Source organism: Drosophila ananassae, chromosome 2R (genome assembly GCF_017639315.1).
Source record: "Drosophila ananassae strain 14024-0371.13 chromosome 2R, ASM1763931v2, whole genome shotgun sequence".
Lineage (NCBI taxonomy): Eukaryota > Metazoa > Arthropoda > Insecta > Diptera > Drosophilidae > Drosophila > Drosophila ananassae.
In genome coordinates this window covers 26233903-26250757 of record NC_057928.1, presented here as the reverse complement: position 1 = coordinate 26250757, position 16855 = coordinate 26233903, and the positions used below count along the sequence as shown (strand labels likewise).

Here is a 16855-nt window from a genome sequence, read left to right as displayed (position 1 = left end):
ATTTTTTTTATATGTTCTTGATGAAGCTTGCTTTTTATTTCTCCAAATTTTTGTTAAACCCTGTTTTAAGAGAGTGTACTTTGAAATCTCAGGATATCTGAGATATATTAAGCAAATGTTTTAAATTCGCTGAGGTTCGAAAAAAATCGTTCAACCTGCTTCATCTTGTTAGCAGTTATCTTGCAGTTATAAACTTATTAAAGTAGCTAGATACATATACGAGAGAAGTCCCTTCACTAAAGGTCCATTACAATTGTCCCGCCAAAAGTTACCTCAACATATTATCTTATATCCTGCAATCCTTTTTATAAAACGCAACATTTTAAATTCAAATTTAAACTTAAAGCTTAAAGCTCAACTGATTTTTATCGATGTTTTTCGTGTAGTGGTTCTCAAAGTAATCGACATATCGATGAGTCTTTGTTTTGATTCTCCTAGCCCTCCCACAACAAAACGAAAACAACAAAATAAATAAATAACAAACACAACAACCGAAATAACAGAGAAACAGAAAAATCTGCAAATCAGAAAAATGGCGTTTTAAATTTGCTTTTTTTGTTGGTGCTTTTTAAATTGGACTCTTATTTTTCGGTGAGCTATAAAAAAATAATAGATTCTGGTGATTAATAATTCGTGCTGCGCAGTTTGGCAGCTCGAGATTTTCACAATTTGACTGCTGATAGGTCTCGTTAATAAACGGATTATGGCTTAAGCGGATTATGGGTGCGATGCTGCAGAAACGGGCTCTTGTGTCCATAGTTGGCAGCTTATCGCGTTACAGTTACCGACACGCACCATTGCCAGCTGTTTACGCGGTTGGAGCACCACCCACCGCCCGTCACTGCTGATCTCCGCTTCCCAACCCGCCAAGTGCCGGCTTAGCAACTACCCAGTGCTGGTCTGGCGGTGGTCCTCGATCGGCTATAAATAGAAATCTTAATAGTTTTCCCGCAACAACATCCAAAGTTTCCACTCCACGAACCGAATTATCAGCCAAGTAATCATCGTATTTGGTCGCTACGCTTCTTTCCGTACTCCATCTCCTACACCCAGGCCCAGGCACCACTCCTTCTCATTTTCCGCACGTAATCTCATGCACCGAAGAGGCACAGTCAAGTCTGGCTCAACCGAACCCACCTCTGTGTAAACGAGCTAGTCATAATACCCAACTTTCATAAGCTACCATTCGTCCATTCGATGAAGCCTATCTGTATTCGTTCCCCTTCATAATTACAGCTGGCGCTCTCCTGCGATCGCCGTTGTCAGTTTGGTCTCATCGCTTCGAGCGTCCAGAAGTAAAGCTTTGCCCGATGCCCGAGGAGTCGCTGGCTAGCCGAAGTAGACTCTCCGTCGCCGTCGCCGTAGCCAACTGGGTGGCAGGTTCGCCTTCGCGACTATCTGGGGTTTTCCACGGCTGCGATGGAATCGAAGGAGGAGGAGCAGCAGCCGTTGCTACTGGATACACTCAGCTCGCTGTGGACCCACTATCTTCAGGCCTCGGAGCGCGAAGACGCGAGTGTCAAGGTTTGTGGATTTCTCCTTGATATACTCAACTCTTATCGTGCTGGGTTTGTGGCTTATATTTCTTTCTTGTAAACAGAATCACTGGCTGTGGTTGCTGCTTTATAACTTCCAGTTTCTCGACGATCGGGCCTTGGAAGATGCCTGGCTAAATAGGTGAGGTAGTAGGTTATGTGATTCGGAGGGTGTCCCATCTGCGACATTGACTTGGATACATATATTTTTTTCGACGCCAGCCACTTCAACCTCGTGCCTGAGGAGCTCTGCTCGTACCTACTCGAACAGGTCTACCAGATTATCAGCGAGGCGAAACGATCTCAGGGAAATAGTCCGGAGCAGGAACCGGAGCATCAGGATAACTGCATCAAGCAGCTGCGGAAGCAGCACAACCTAGCCCAGGTTAGGCCGCACGATCTCCTTATCTATGCGCTAGCGGGACTTGCGCTGCAAAGACTTCTATAATTAAACTACATATTCTTCAGCTCATTCTCAGCACACCCAGTGATTGCAACAAGATTCTTGCCCTGCGCACTTTTCTCACCGATAAGTTGGGCCACCACTTACTGGCCTTTCTTCTGCGCGTGAATATCAAGGCAAGTTGAAAGCGAACTCTGTAAAAAAGGACAGAGACAATGAGCAAAAACAATAGTAATTTTAATCAATTCCCCTGCCCTCTACCCACAGCACATTGCTTCCCAGAAGAGCCTCTGTCAGCTGTGCATAAATCTGTTTCCCAACTGCAAGTGGAGCGCCACTAACGAGCCACTGCTTCCACTGACCAGCATCGCCCAGTTCATTGGCAGCTTCTACCTCAACTCGCCAAGCAAAAGGCAGCGTCGCCAGCAGGCGCAGGAAGCCCAATCACACCACTCCGCCTGCAACTCAGTCGTCCACGACTTTGAGGACTTCAGACAAGCAACGAAAAGCAGCGACGAACTGGCACTACTGCTCATCCAGTTACTCACCAGGTGTGTCGACGCGGAGCAGGAATCTCAGTTAAGTGTGACAGTGCACAACTTTGCCCTGGGCCACCTGTGCGCCGCCTTGGAGGAGGACCTGCCGGGCGACAACGAGGAGGTCATCAAGTTTGAGCTCCTGCAACTGATTGCCCATTGTGTGAATAAATTTCATGTGCTCGAGCAGCAGCAGCCCAATGTTCATGATTTTAATAGCAACTTCGGACAGTTACTCTACGCCCTGACCGCCAATCGGAGGAGCCCTCTTCTGGCGCAGGGCATCCTCTACATAATCTTTGGAACTCTGCACAACCTTGTGGACAACGGCGTTCGAGACTTGAGCCATGTTGATTTGGGAAGATTCGATGCCTGCTTTGAGGTGTTGCAGGAGGTGGCCAAGTCGACCGACTTCTCGACTCCCATATTCCTGCACATTTACAAAATGCTGCTCCGCCTGACGGACAATCTGGCGAGGCAGGAGCAGCACCTGCAGGGCCTCATGGAGAGCAGCGCCTCCACGTCCCTGCCAAAGCAGCAGCAACAGCCCCGCCACAAGAGGCAGAGAAGCAGCCAACTGCACTGCCTGGGAGCCACGTCCCTGTGCTGCTACTTTCAGGGAAAGCTCTATCAGTTGCTGCCCTGTTTGGACGCTGAGCTCCAGGAGCACAGTGTGCGGAGCCTCCTGCGCATGGGCAGCTGTTGCTGTCACTACAACGCACGAAACTACAGCACCTGCCTCCAGCTGGCCACCCGGCTGTCGAGCAGCTGTCAAAAGTGCGCCTACAAGTTTCTGCACTACAATGTCCTACACACCATATTCGTGAAGCGGTCTCCCCAGGGCTGTCCTGGCTGCGAGGAAAAGTTCAAGTCGCCCGTGTTTCACCTGAACCTGCTGAACATCTACAAGGAGAACTACAAGCTCCTAAACACGCCGTCTATGCTGCTTTTTCTGAAGCACCTGAAACACATCGCGTACCTACTACCCTACGATTTGGCCGCCGGGATCCTGGCAGAGGTGGCCTTGCCCATATTTAGGCAGTTTAAAGAGTCAATCGAAGGCGACGGCAGTAAGGCCAGGAGCAGCAAAGTGGCGCCCTTGAAGCTGCCCAGCAAACTGGAAAACTACAGGGCGCTCCACGAGTGCCTGGGCATTTTTGTGATGTACTTGAGTGACATTCGGCTGGTTAAGGCCTTCTACAATGAGGAGAACATCCGCTACATGCAGGACCTGCTGGCCATTCCCGAGCTGCAGCGGGGCGTCTGCGACCTGATCAAGGTGGGGATCGATAACATTGCCTTTCTCGGCGAGAACAGCCAGGAGCAAGTCACCTTGAGTCGGAGGCTGATTCAGCTCCAGCTGAACAGCAGTGACACGGCGACGCAACTGTTCCAGCTGCTGCTGCACAAGTGCGCCAGGAACTCGGAGAGCAAGTTCTGGCTGGACGACGACTCGGACGCGGCTAAGCTGCAAGGCCACAAGCCGGGGGACATTCTCTACATCACAGCCCTGCAATGGACCCTCAACTTCGAGCTCCTGAAAACCAGCCAGCTATTCTACAACGAGTTTGCCAAAATATACTCTATTCCCGTGGAAATGACGGAAAACGAGGACGACGAGGCAGATGCGGAGCAGCAGCAGCTCTCGGGGGAGAAGAAGCTGCGGCATGGAGATAAAAACATAGTGGACATTCTCAAGCTGAACTACAATGCTTTGAGTTGCTTCCTCATGCTTCCGAAAGCCGCAATGGGGGCAACCGCTACTGCCACCGACACAGGCTCAACCGCAGCCACGCCCACCGCCGTCATATGTGCCTCAAGTTCACTGGAGACCCTCGTCTCCCAGCTGCCTCTGGGCAACTCGGTTTCAGTCTCCGTCACGACGGCAGCCAGCTCGGACTACGCGGAATCTAACCTAGACTACGCCTCGGTGATAGATAACTACGACAGCCTCCCACTGGCCACCAAGGACTCCTTCCTGCGCCACCTCCGTGGCAGCGAGCCGGACGAGAGCATCGTGCTATTTGACATTCGCGGAAGCCAGCCCCTGGCAGATCCGTCTGCCGATCCTAACTTGATTCCGCCGAACGAGGAGGAGGACGTCGCCAGCCATGGCATCATAAACAAGCTGTTCAGCATTGTGGGATCCATATTCGGCGGCAATCCAGGTGGCGACCAGGGAAGTGACGGATCTCCCGCCAGGCCCCCCATTGAAGCCGATTTGTTCTGCCTGTACGAACCGAGCGGGGAATGCAAGAAACTCTTGCTCAAGCTCTTCGAAGCGACCATGGCAATCTGCATTAAGGGTTTCCAAAACGAAGAAGGTAAGTGTCAGAGATTTGTCCGCTTGAATGCCTTGTTCAGCGAGGAGGGTATGTGGGATGTGCGATAAGCCAGGGTGAATAATCTGTTGGTGAAAACTATGTCGTATGAGTCCAAAATAGTAATTAGTAAGCTAATTGAGTGAGTAATATGTTTGGAAAAAGATTTGGATACATACTTGTTTAGTTCTTAAAAAAATGGAAATCGAAAGAGTATCCGACAGACCCTACATTCCCCGCTAGCTATAAACATTCCACGGCTAGTGTTCACAGTCGGCCCCAACAGTCGAGCAGCCGAGGCTGGAGCTGGCGTGGAAGCCCTAGAAGTGGGGCCGTGGGGCGAGAGCAAGAACAAGGCACACACATTCACCGCCAACCGAGCCAGAGTCTAGTTCTAGATACCTACCAGCTACTAACGGGGCGTTGTGGTCGTGATTGTGGCTTCGGACCAGGAGAGTTAATTATAATCCAGCCAGTCGGGTCTGTTAGTCAGTTGTCGGAGTATAATACGCGGCATTTACAAGGGTCTGGCTGGGATTGAATTTCTGGGTGCACACGTTACAACATCGCAGATACACCAAGGCGGTGACAGACACAGATACAGATGCCCCTGCGAGATACGACATTCCAGACAAGAGACGACGACACTTTTGCTTTGGCGCTCGGCCAGCGCTGACGACTTGCTCCAGTTCCAGTTGACAGTTGGATGTTAGTGGGAGGCTATCTCCGCCGGTTATCAGCATATCATATCTGGCGCTAATCCGCTGTTGTCTGTACTTCACAGTGGATAAGATGCAGAAGCACCTCCGAAAGCTGCGCGCCATAATCTTGGCCCACGCCTCGGACAACTGGGCGGACCACGGGGAGCAGCACGCCCGGGACAATGCAGTGATTCAGACGCTGCAGACCCTGCTTAAAATCGCCGAGCTATCGAGCACGCACTCAGAGGCCGGACCAGGAGCCGTGAGCAGTCCATCTGGGGATTCTCAGCAGCAGCAGCCGCAGCTACGGCCTCGGGCCCGCTCGTTCAACAGCGGCAGCGTGGAGCTACCTCGCCTGCAGCCGGCCAAACTGCCCGCGAAGAACTCACTGGCCACGCCGCCCACGCCTAGGAGGCGACCTACCTCAAGCGAGGCCACCGTTGGCGTGGACGCGGACTACTTCTCCACCCGCGCCTCCTTGAGCTGCGCCGCCGACAGCGAACTGGAGCTCAGCGAGAATGAGCACGAGTTCTATCTGACCGCCGACGAGGGCTACGAGGCGGATGGCGAGATCGCGGACGTCAGCGAATCCGAGTGCGAGATGCAGGGCGGCACCTTGGCCCCCAACGAGTCGTGGACTCCGTTTCAGCCATCCTCCCGCTACAGGACCCACATCATGCACCAGGGACTCAGCCAGCTGGTGGTGCAGATGCTGGCGGAGTTGTCGCAGCTGTGCATGAAACAGCCAAACGGGTGGACGGATAGCCTTACGCAGCTGGCCAACCGCCTGTTCGTCATCCGCGACTACCTGGGCGGACCACTGTGCCTGCTGAAAGGCTTTGCGCCGATCCTGAGCTGCAGCGATCCCCGACTGAGAGGTGAGTAATCTCCACAAGTGATCTCTTCCCTCAATCCAAGTCTCCTTTTGTCCAGAACTGCAACAATCCATTTTGGAGTTGATTCCCCACCTCAACACCCCTGAGGTCTTGCAATGCTACTACTCCATCCTGGGCTCCCGGCAGCCCCCAGTGGACCTTCTCATCAGGCACATGCACCACATATCCTCGGGGTCACTACGTAAGCCGCAGCCCTGCATGGAACTCGAGTTTCCTATTGCCACGGATGGAAAGATTGTGGTCACTTCGGATCCGGCGGTCAGTGAACAGATCGAGCGGGTGCGCCTGCACCACCAACAGTGCCAGATGAGCACGCTCTTTACCCGGGCTGCTTGCATCTTGCCGGTGACTCAGACCCGGATCTGGCAACCTGATGGCTTGACCCTGTCCCTTTGGCTGGAGCTGAGGGGTCAGCAGGTCCACCGTAGCTCTATGCAGTTCACCGACGAAGAGACGCGATTCTCCCCAGAGGATTCAACTGTGCGTTTCTGAGCGTCCAGAGGGTCAAGAGCGATTAAAAATGTGTCTGTTCTCTTCCAGAAACTCCACCTGCTGTCCCTGGGCACCAACCAAGCCATGGTCAGTATCTACATCAGCCACAACATGCAGCTGATCTTCGAACTGGTGAAGCCGAGCGAACAGCTTCCGCCGGCCCGGGTAGAGGAGCACATGGAAGCCAACGTCGATGCAGCGTCCGTAGTCTCAGCCAACACCCAAGCGGCGGCCAATGCGCCAGGCACCCTGCGCCAGGCCCTGAAGCAAACCAAGTTGGCATTGCTCAACAGTTTCGGGCAGATGCACCTGCTCAATGGCCACCTTACCGCGCCGGATCTGTCGGGCGGCTACTTCGAGGGCTCCGTGGTGCAGTTGCCGCACTTGCGCTTGCCCCGCCACAAGTGGATGCACTTGGTGTTTGGGCTGCAGCAGCTGGGAGATGCTCTGGAGATCAGCATCTTCCTCGATGGCACTGAACAGCACACCATGCGTCTTCCCTTCCATAATTTCCGTCAGATTACGCGGCTGCACACGTTCCAGATGATCGCTTTGGGCGAGGGTCAGCCCACTAGGAGCCCGGGAAGCAGCTCCTCCTCAAGGTCCACCCTGGACGGAGCTACCCCTCGCTACGGCGTGTCCAACGTGATTCTCTTTAAGCGCCGATTAACGGATCCCTTGCTGATAATGAATCTGACGGCCATGGGACCGGACTTCACGGAGTTCACCCAGTGCCAGGTAGCCAACTGGAAGCCAAACTACGGCTTTGTCAGCTTGGGCAAGCTGGCGTCGTCAAACTTCGGCAGCCCTTCGGACTGCATGAGGCAGCTGAGGCAGGCGCGGGTGCTTGTCTACACGGCTCAGCAGCCGGACTTGGTGATGAGCTACGATGCGAGCCAGGAACTGGACATGGCCTGTTATGGGCAGCCGCATGGGCACATTCTCTACGGGGAGCTCCTGCAGCATCAGCCGCAAACACTTCAGGCGGCCACCTGTCTCAGCGGCGGACTCTCCACCCTGCTCTATCTCTTTGCAAAAGTAAGTCCTCAGAAATTTAAAGGCAGTGTGAATTATTGACTCACCTACATATTTAAAGATCGTGGAGCTGAGTGTAAATGCTAGTTCCCAAGCCCTGGCCCTGGACCTCCTGCTCCAAGTGGCGCACTCGGACACTCAACTGTATACGGAATTTCAGAGGCAGAACTACTTGGCGCTCATTGGCTACGTGATCAAGTCGGAGAAGTGCAGCAAGGACGTCCAGCTGCTCAGAAGCATTGTGAACAGTGCGTGTTCCCAGGCACTGATCAGTCGGAAAGGGGACTCCCTGAATGTTAATGATAACACCATGGCCACGCTGGTGTACCCTCAACTGCTGCTGGCCGTCCTGCAGCGGTACTCCGATTGGCATCGTTCCGGAGCCACCCAGTCCGATGTGCTGGACATGATGTTCCGTTGCATTCTGGCCCTGACCAGGGAGAAGCATCCGCAGAGGGACTTCAACATGGAACAGTTGCAAAAGGCCGGCCTGCTGGGCGCCCTGCTTAATCTCTGCAAGGTCTATGTAATAGAATCGCCGAGTCCTGTGCAGATATCCTCCTACGCCGCCGAATGCTTTGTCCAAATCCTGGCCGTGTTTGCCGGCTCCCCGCCAGACTCCTCCATGCTGGATGAGATCATGAAGCTGCTCCTGCTGCTGCACAAGCCCAGCGAGTGTTATGTGACCCACGATCGAGGCCACTTCTACTTCCTGCTCACCTCCCAGCAGCCGGCTAAGGAAAAGTCGCTGGTGGCAGCAAATCTGAGCAGGGTGACTACTTCTTTGCGTCGGCAACTGCATCCCCCGGCGCAAGACTTGGATCCGGAAAGGGCGGACCGCATAAAGCGGCTTCGGCGACTTCACACCTCCAACGCATCTGGGTACAAAAAAGCCGTAAACGAGTTCGAGGAGCAGCTGGAGAATATGGCGAACTGCTCGAATCTCAATAAGTCCGCTCTGAGACTTTTGAGTCCTGCCGAGGCGGCTCGATGGCGCTTAAAATTCAAACGTCGTCATCCCACGTGCTCCAACAGCCCCCGCAGAAGTCCCCTAAAGATCTCACGGAGGCGGATACATCCACACCTGGTGAAGATGTGGCAGCCATCGGGTCACAGCACTCCAAGCTCTCGGAACTTGTCGTTGCCGAACCGGAAAACGGACTTCTATGAGCACCCTGGCATTATTCGCCTGCAACAGCGACTGCTCATCCTGCTCAAGGACTTCCTGTGCCTGCTGCCTGACTCGGCAGTGGACGTGGTCCTGCGCCACTACGTCAAGCTGGAGCTGCTTCTTGTTCTGGCCAACCAACGAAGCTGCGCAGTGCGCCATGCTATTATCCAGCTCCTGGACGTGTTGACCAATCGCCTGAGCAATGGGGAACTGGCCGCCGCTTCCAAGCTCCTGTACCCGCTGCATCTGGCCAATCAGTTGACCATCCACAGCTGCGATGTGGCCATGTTCGAGGCCTGTCTGACGTGGATAAGTGGCGTGCACGGTAGCCTGACGGATGTGCTCACATGTGAGGCCCCATTGAAGATTCGACAACGTTTCGGATTGCAATCTCTCCTGGCCATCGCCGAGGACACAGAACCCCAGGGAGCCTTTCAAGTTCTGCTGCGTCTCTACCAACAGGTAAGATTTGTTTGGCTTTCAAGCTAATTATTAAATTCCTAAAATTATTCAACAGAATCCCGATGACCAGAGCAGTCTTATTGAAGCTGGTCTGCTGCAGTGCTCCATCAAGGCCCTCTACAAGATCTACTCCCTGCGTCTGGGTCAGGTAAACGCCGACGAATCAATTGTGGAGCTACTGGCCACCATTGGCGAACGGGCCCTGCGTTCAGTCGGGCAGATTAACGTGAGTAGCTTAAACAAGAGCTGCAGCGCCCTTACTGAGGTTCTTCTTTTTCTTATTAGCTGGTCTGGGACATTCTGAACCTGTTGTCCTTCTACCAAGACAAGCAGACCCAGCAAATCGTGCGCAGCTTCCGCACGGTCCAAGCTCAACTCCAGCTAGAGTGGCTCACAAAGTTCTTCGAGCCGAACAGCTTCCGGATTTCGGTGGTCAGCGATTCGGGCATCAGCCAGACGGAGCTGCGCACCAGAGTCGACATGCTGATCGATCGCTGCACTCAGTTCTTCACAGTTGGCATCGCCCAGACCACCGGTCCCTCCTACGTGGCCAGCTCCCAGGAGCTGGCTCTGTTCCAGCTGCTCGTTTCCTATGGCATTTCCAGCAACCAGCGCTGCAATAACTTTATCGCCTGGGGACTGCAGCCCTCGCGCCCGCGGGATCTGAGGTCCTACATTGTGGACGCCCTTTGGCGGTCGCAGCAGGACGAGTGCCACCGGGCCATCATTTGCGATGGAAAGATGATTAAGTCCCTGCTCTGGCTGTCCATGCAGCAGGATCTTCCCAAGCCGATCGAGAACCTGCAGCCCCTTTGTGATGCGCTGGGCATTAAGGAGAACGACTGCTCGTGGAACCTGGTGCACGAGCTGGACAGGCTCAATCAAAACCGCAACAACATGGCGGCCAAGCAGAAGACCCTTCTGGAAAAAACTGTTCACAGATTCGAGTCGTTGGTGCAGCACTGCATAGAGTCATCCATGGTGACCACCAGGCGGGTGGCCGAGCTTCAGGTGATTTCTTAGAACACATTTTCATTTTCACGGCAGTAACCTCCTTTTATTTTGAAGAATGCTGAGCGAAAGGCCCTGATGTGCCACATGAAGGTATACGACGACACCTATACCTACACGAAGTGGCTGGAGATCATCCGCCGCATGACACACGAGGGGGCTCCTTGGTACTGTGCCGAGCGAGCTGAATGGTATGTCTCAATAAGCTCTTCTGAAGTCCACTTTTTATCGACCTTTCATTTTCCAGCTCTTGGGAGCTGGACGACACGGAGGGACCGTCTCGAGTTCACACAAGACTGCGCCGCTGCCACTTGGACATCGGCAGACGTTTCTTCATGAACGAATACCGACCTGGGCAGGGTCCTCGCGAAGATGCCGACCCCTACGTCCGCCCCTTGGACTACCTCATTGCCAGCTACGATCAGCAGTTGAACATTTCGCTCAACTCCCAAATCTTGTACAACTTTGCGGCCAAGTTCTTACCCGTGGACGGAGAAATCGAGGGCGAGATCATCATCACCGATCTGAAACTCTACTTTCTGGCCACATACCGCTGTCGGTACTTCAACGTTAACTGTGATATCGCCAACATAACTGAGATCTGGCTGAAGCGCTACCAGCACCAAGAGACGGCCTTTGAGATTCTCCTGGACACCAACAAATCCCTGTTCTTCTCGCTGCAGAACGCTGACGACTGGAAGATAATGCGCGACGTATTCTGTGATAAAATCGTGGCCCCTCCGGACCAGTCGAAGGTGCTGGCTATCACCCAGCAGTGGCGCGAGGGCTTGCTCACCAACTGGGAGTACCTGATGACCCTGAACCAAATCGCCGGGCGCACCTACAACGATCTCATGCAGTATCCCGTCTTTCCCTGGGTGCTGGCCAACTACAACTCGGATGTTTTGGATCTGCGGGAGGAGCACAATTTCCGCCGCCTTTCCAAGCCGATTGCTGTGCAGCTGGAGGAGAATGAGAAACACTACATCAGCAACTATACGGTAAGGTTACACCGTAGCAGGGATAGATGAAAACCCTAATGTTCCTCCTACATATTGCAGTACATTGACAGCACCAACACCACTATGGGATCCCTGATTCTCAAGCCGTACCACTACAGTTCCCATTACTCCAACTCCGGCACTGTGCTCCACTTCCTGGTGCGAGTTCCGCCTTTCACCAGCTACTTCCTGCGCTACCAGGACAACGACTTCGATCTACCGGATCGCACGTTCCATGCCCTGAACACCACCTGGCTTCTGGCCAGTCGTGACAGCCCCACAGACGTTAAGGAGCTCATTCCGGAGTTTTTCTGCCTTCCAGAGATGTTCGAGAACTTCGAGCGCTTCAACTTCGGCTGCCGCCAGAACGGGGAGCGGGTGGAGGATGTCTCCCTGCCCGCGTGGTCTCAGAGGGACTCGCGGCTTTTCGTACTCATTCACCGGCAGGCTCTGGAGTCGGAGATGGTGCGGAATCAGCTGCACCACTGGGTCGACTTGATCTACGGCTACAAACAGAGCGGCGAGCACGCCGTGGAAGCCATCAATGTGTTCCATCCAGCGGTAAGTTGCGCAAAATCGCCGATTTGCAGGAGCTGATCATTCAATGTCTCCCCAGACCTATGCCGTCTTCCTGGACTCTGAGATCAGTGATCCCATCGAAAGGGAGGCTGTGAAAACCATGGTTAAGACGTACGGCCAGATGCCGCGTCAGCTCTTTAAGGCACCGCATCCGGCTACCAAGGCCTTGGACTACTCGTTGGTGGACAAGCCCATAGTGGCAACCGTACGCGGCCTGCGCTGGGGTGTCTACGTGGGATCGCCGCAGCTGAAGGCTCCCTCCTGGGCAAACATCCACAAGATACCCGGCACCGAGCACCTGGTCAGTTTCAGCAACACCAACGCGGTCTACGCGCTGCCCGCAAGAGCGGGTGTGATGCAGGGCGCCGAACCGGACACGTACAATGTAATCTCATGGGGCTACGACGATCGGATCGTCAGGATCCAGCCGCTGAACAAGCCACAGGCCAAGCCGAAAAACCTGCTGCACAACGGCACGTTCGATGACATAACCGCCTGCGGGTGCGATGTGAACTCCAACCAGCTCTGGTTTGGCCACAAGTCGGGCCGAGTTAGCGTGTACAAGTGCATAGGGGGCCTGGACTCGCAGCAGCGAGCTTCAATCAAGGGCAGATCAAGCTATGCCCGCGGATTCAGCCTGTCTTACAACTCGGCCTTCCGCAAAATGGCCAGCAAGAGTGGAGGAGGCTCCGAGAGAGTGGACGAGGCAGGTGGCTTGCATGCGACCCACTCCGCTGGGTCGGTCAACTCGGGCAGCCATTCCTCTGGTAACGACGCCCTGCAGCGGGATGGGGCCGACCTTTCCTGGCTCGGACCCACGCTGTTGGTGAGGCACACCGACGAGATAACCTGCATCACCCTGTCCGTGGAGTTCAAGATTGCTGTGACTGCGGGACGCGACGGCATCGCCGTGATCTGGGACCTGAACGAGTGAGTAGACGTAAGGAGTTCTCAATCCCAATGCTTACATGATTCTCTTTAACCAGCTGGAGCTACGTGCGAACGATTGCCCGTCCGGCCGAGATCCACCAGTCTCCGATAACGCACGTGGCCATCAGTCCCACCCTGGGCGACATTGTCACAGTGCACACGCTGCCTCAAACCCAACCTGTGGGGACTGGCTCGGAGGCTCCACCTGTGGCAGCTCCTCAGAGAACCAACTCCCTTGCCGTGGCCGACGAATGCTTTGAAGTGACGGAGGAGAACCTGGACGACTTTGTCAATGTGAATGTGAATCCTAATGGGAAGTCCATCTTGCGGCTGCACTCCGTCAACGCTCGGTATGTCCAGCACCTGGTGCACGAGGACCGCATCCAGGCCGTGTGCTACTCCTACATCAAGGAGGGGGTGGGGGTGAACGTAATAGCCACTGCAGTGGAAGGCGGCTTTGTGCGCTTCTGGTCCAGCTGGAATTTGAGTTTCGTCAGCGAATTGACCACGGGTACATCGCCCATTCGAAGGTGGGTCCTGGAAAAGTAAATCTAATATGTAAATTAATCCGAGATCTTCCTCAGCATCTGCTACTCCACCCACCAGCACTTGGTGGTGCTCACGCGCGAGTCTCACATCCAGGTGTGGGAGTCCGAAGGCCTCTACGGGAATGCCCCAAAGTTTCCTCAAATCGTCTACAAATAAAGTTGGCTCCGAAGGAGCCCCATCACGGCCGAATATACTCAACAAACAAACTCAAAGCATATCAATGACAGACACATAAACTGAAAGTTAATCAAGGAGGGAATAGGAAGGATTTCGGAGCTGCGACCGCCCCCAATGCGGTTCACTACATATGTATCAATATCATAGGACTGTAAGATGGATAGACTAAGGTCTCTTAGAGCCGTAAAGGACACCTTTTGTACCAAATCTTTATATTGCTTTCCTCATCTTGCACATTTGTTTTTTCCCCACGCGCCTGCTGCCTTCAATTGTTGATATTATCAAAAATAAACAATCGCATTTTGCAAAATATAATCGCTTTACTTATAAAACGCTTCTTATTCCTAGGGGGCATATCCGTGGGGATACCTCTAATTCTAACGGAACTACCAATAAGTACAATCCTTATAAGCGACGCTATTGCCGGCTGTCAGCACTTCCAGGGCGGCAGCTTGCTGCCTCCGCCTTCACTCTTTGGTCTGCTGGCTGGTCCACCTTTCTTGGAGCTGGTTAGCGCCAAAATCTCGTCTAGCTTGTCGAAATCACTCGGCGACTTGCTGAGGAGCAGCTCGATATAGGCTTGCAGTTTGTCCATGGGAGAGGCGGGATCACGTTTCCCGACCACATCCAGGTTGTTCTTCTCGGTGTTGTTGCTGCGTTGCGATTTGCTAGTCTTCGGTGTCTCAACGTCAGGGTACACACGGGCGTTGTTCAGATCCGGGGACTCGCCCTCCGTATCGCTAGCGGGGATCTGGGAGTTCTGGCCGGGGGAGGTCAGTATGGCTAGGGCCTGCTGCCACTGGGCCTCCATCACCCCATGCAGTTTCTCCGCAATGTCGGCGCTGTTTTCGAATCGTATTTGAAGAATGGTTCAATATTCAAATTGGAATGTCTTACCGCTTAGTTTTGTAGCAGCTCAGCTTGAGCTCAAGCTCATCGATCTTCTTGGACGCATTGGCTAACTGGAGGCGGTACAGCTCCACCTCCTCGTGGTGCTTCTCCTGGATGAGACTGAGCTCCTGATTGTTTTTCTCGTTGATCATTTCCAGCTGCTTAACCGCCCGCTCGGCTATCAGTCTTTCCCGCTCGCGGGCCTCGGCCTTCAAGTGCTCTTCGTTTTTGTCCAGTTGGTTCTGGAATTCCTGCATCTTCTTGGCCACAACGTTTTCCATTTGCTGCTGGTAATACTGTTTGAGAGACTTTTGCTGGACTTCAAGCTTTTTTTTAAGATTGGTCTGAAAATAAACAAAACTTGTTAATATAATATAAAAAGTAATCTTTCAAAATCAGAGGGTGTCAGTAGAAGCCACTACCCATATCCATATCTTTGCAATTTACATCCACTTCTAGAGCGGGATACTTTTATCGACTCGTGGGGCGATGCCCCAATATTCCTAGAATTCCACCATTTAAGCAGGATGTGTTATTGGAAATATAAGCAGTGAGATGTATCTCCCTCCCTGGTTCACGCTTTTCTTTAACTCACCTCGGTCTCTGTAAGACTGGCTAATGTTTCCTGCAGAGACTTGCGTTGGCTTTCCAAGGAGTCTGCTCGGGATTTTTGCTTTTGATGGTACTCCTGCAGCATCTCCTTTTGGTTAGATAAGGTATTCCTCTCCTTCTCCAGTTCTTCTATGCGGGCCTTCAGCTGAGAGCACACAATTTACAAAATGACTTGGCTATTAAATGTTTTGAAGCAGTTACCTTATCCTGCTGGTAGTCCACTTTGGCGAACCTGTCCCGGAGCTTGTTTAGTTCGGCGTGAGAAAGTTCCTCCGACCTTCTGCTGCCGTGGAGTTGCGCTTCCATTAGTTCCATCTTGTGTTCCCACTCCTTGGCATCCTGCCTAAGATGGTCAACCTCTCCCTCCAGTTTTTCGTTCTTCTCTTCGAACTTGGTGGCCAGGTTCACCGCCTGGGCTAGCTCATGCTGCAGGGTGTCAATTTTGCTGTGGTACTCTCCCCTCGCAGCCTCCAGTTGTTGGTGTGAGTCCCGCAGTTGTTGCACTTCATAGCTCAGACTCTTGGCTAACTTTTCAGCCTCATTTAGTGCCGCGTCTTTGGAACGATCCACATCAATGGCCACCGAAATGCGCTGCTGATACTCCAGCAGTTGTGACTGGAGAGAACGTACAGTCTTTTCCAGGTGCTGGCGTCGTAGCTGTTCCTCCTTCAGAGATGGCGAACATGGGATGCGATTGGGTGTGCGGTGGTCGTTGACAGTCCCGGCATCAGAGCAGCTTTTGCCCCACAGCTCACTCAAACTGATGAGCTTGTGGTCCGCACTTGGTCCGAGACTGTTGCGGGTGCACCTGACCGGTTCCGCAGCGAGTCCGCATGAAGAGGAGCTGGGCAAACGAATGCTTGGCAATGAGTTGGTTCCTGTATGGCCTTCCTGCGCGATTCTCTCATTCCTCAAATGGTTTTCGTTGTGGTGTTGCAGAAAATCAGGGCGCCACCGGTGCGCGTTCTTTTCGTCCAGATAGTGATCGATCTCTACCAGTATATTGTCATCCATGTTCCGCTGACGTGGGGGCTCTACGGAGCCACCCTTTGGTGTGGAGTGCACCATGCCGTGGAGCTCCCTGGGCTGTTTTACCTCGGCCGATGCAGTCCGTACTGTATTGGTGGATATTGTAGAGATATCTGATAGGGCATCAAAGTGCCGGTCGTCTTCCGCATCTAGGCCCACATTCTGCAATCGGGTGTTTATGTGGTTGAGCTCGGACTTCTTGCTGGGATGCAGGAACTGGTAGGCGGCACTGGTTGGAGCCGGAGGCGGGGGCATGGAAAGTGCATCCTGCGCTGCGAACGCGCTCATCTTCACCTCCCTCAAAAGCCGCTCCGCCGTGTCGGTGTAGTAGTTTGGCGGTATGAGCAACAACAGATCGGTGTCGTCCGTGTCAGTATCGCTCATTCCTCACTCATATCTTCCAGATGCTGCTGATCGCCAAAAACCTGCAGCAGATGCAAGTGGCTTGTTGTTGCTATAGCAATTAGTGATGGCCGAGAAAGTAAACAATATTTCGATAACAAAAGAACAGCTGTTTCCCAACA

The 16855-nt window shown here is 53.3% G+C and overlaps 2 protein-coding genes and 1 long non-coding RNA gene across 3 annotated transcripts; 1 reads left to right on the top strand and 2 right to left on the bottom strand.

Annotated features, from left to right (window-relative positions):
• The first annotated feature begins 431 nt into the window (after positions 1–431).
• On the top strand, positions 432–14122 carry LOC6507572 (lysosomal-trafficking regulator). The gene is made up of 18 exons (XM_014909844.3): positions 432–591; positions 1237–1524; positions 1601–1677; positions 1758–1920; positions 2004–2114; positions 2206–4798; positions 5580–6374; positions 6430–6872; positions 6933–7922; positions 7981–9552; positions 9608–9778; positions 9838–10563; positions 10621–10754; positions 10811–11564; positions 11625–12125; positions 12181–13073; positions 13130–13603; positions 13658–14122. Exons 2-18 carry the CDS (start codon positions 1420–1422, stop codon positions 13776–13778), a joined length of 10623 nt encoding a protein of 3540 aa, XP_014765330.1. The 5' UTR covers positions 432–591; positions 1237–1419; the 3' UTR covers positions 13779–14122.
• On the bottom strand, positions 539–1237 carry LOC123257095. Its single transcript, XR_006507029.1, has 2 exons — positions 983–1237; positions 539–921 (listed from the first exon to the last, which is right to left on the bottom strand). It is a non-coding gene; the product is annotated as an uncharacterized LOC123257095 (long non-coding RNA).
• Positions 14100–16826, bottom strand: LOC6507477 (centrosomal protein of 290 kDa). Its single transcript, XM_001955896.4, has 4 exons — positions 15504–16826; positions 15286–15447; positions 14697–15034; positions 14100–14641 (listed from the first exon to the last, which is right to left on the bottom strand). The coding sequence occupies exons 1-4, from the start codon at positions 16713–16715 to the stop codon at positions 14230–14232; spliced, it is 2124 nt and encodes a 707-aa protein (XP_001955932.1). The 5' UTR covers positions 16716–16826; the 3' UTR covers positions 14100–14229.
• Between the last annotated feature and the right edge of the window lie 29 nt (positions 16827–16855).

What these genes read in the sequence shown, in the direction of transcription:
- LOC6507572 (XM_014909844.3), top strand. Translation starts at nt 1,420, where the DNA reads ATGGAATCGAAGGAGGAGGAGCAGCAGCCGTTGCTACTGGATACACTC. An exon ending in CAGCGATCCCCGACTGAGAG is followed by an intron (nt 6,375 to 6,429) that starts GTGAGTAATCTC and finishes CCTTTTGTCCAG; the next exon opens with AACTGCAACAATCCATTTTG. An exon ending in ACTACATCAGCAACTATACG is followed by an intron (nt 11,565 to 11,624) that starts GTAAGGTTACAC and finishes TACATATTGCAG; the next exon opens with TACATTGACAGCACCAACAC.
- LOC6507477 (XM_001955896.4), bottom strand. Translation starts at nt 16,715, where the DNA reads ATGAGCGATACTGACACGGACGACACCGATCTGTTGTTGCTCATACCG. An exon ending in TGGACTACCAGCAGGATAAG is followed by an intron (nt 15,448 to 15,503) that starts GTAACTGCTTCA and finishes GTGTGCTCTCAG; the next exon opens with CTGAAGGCCCGCATAGAAGA. An exon ending in AGCTGCTACAAAACTAAGCG is followed by an intron (nt 14,642 to 14,696) that starts GTAAGACATTCC and finishes ATTCGAAAACAG; the next exon opens with CGCCGACATTGCGGAGAAAC.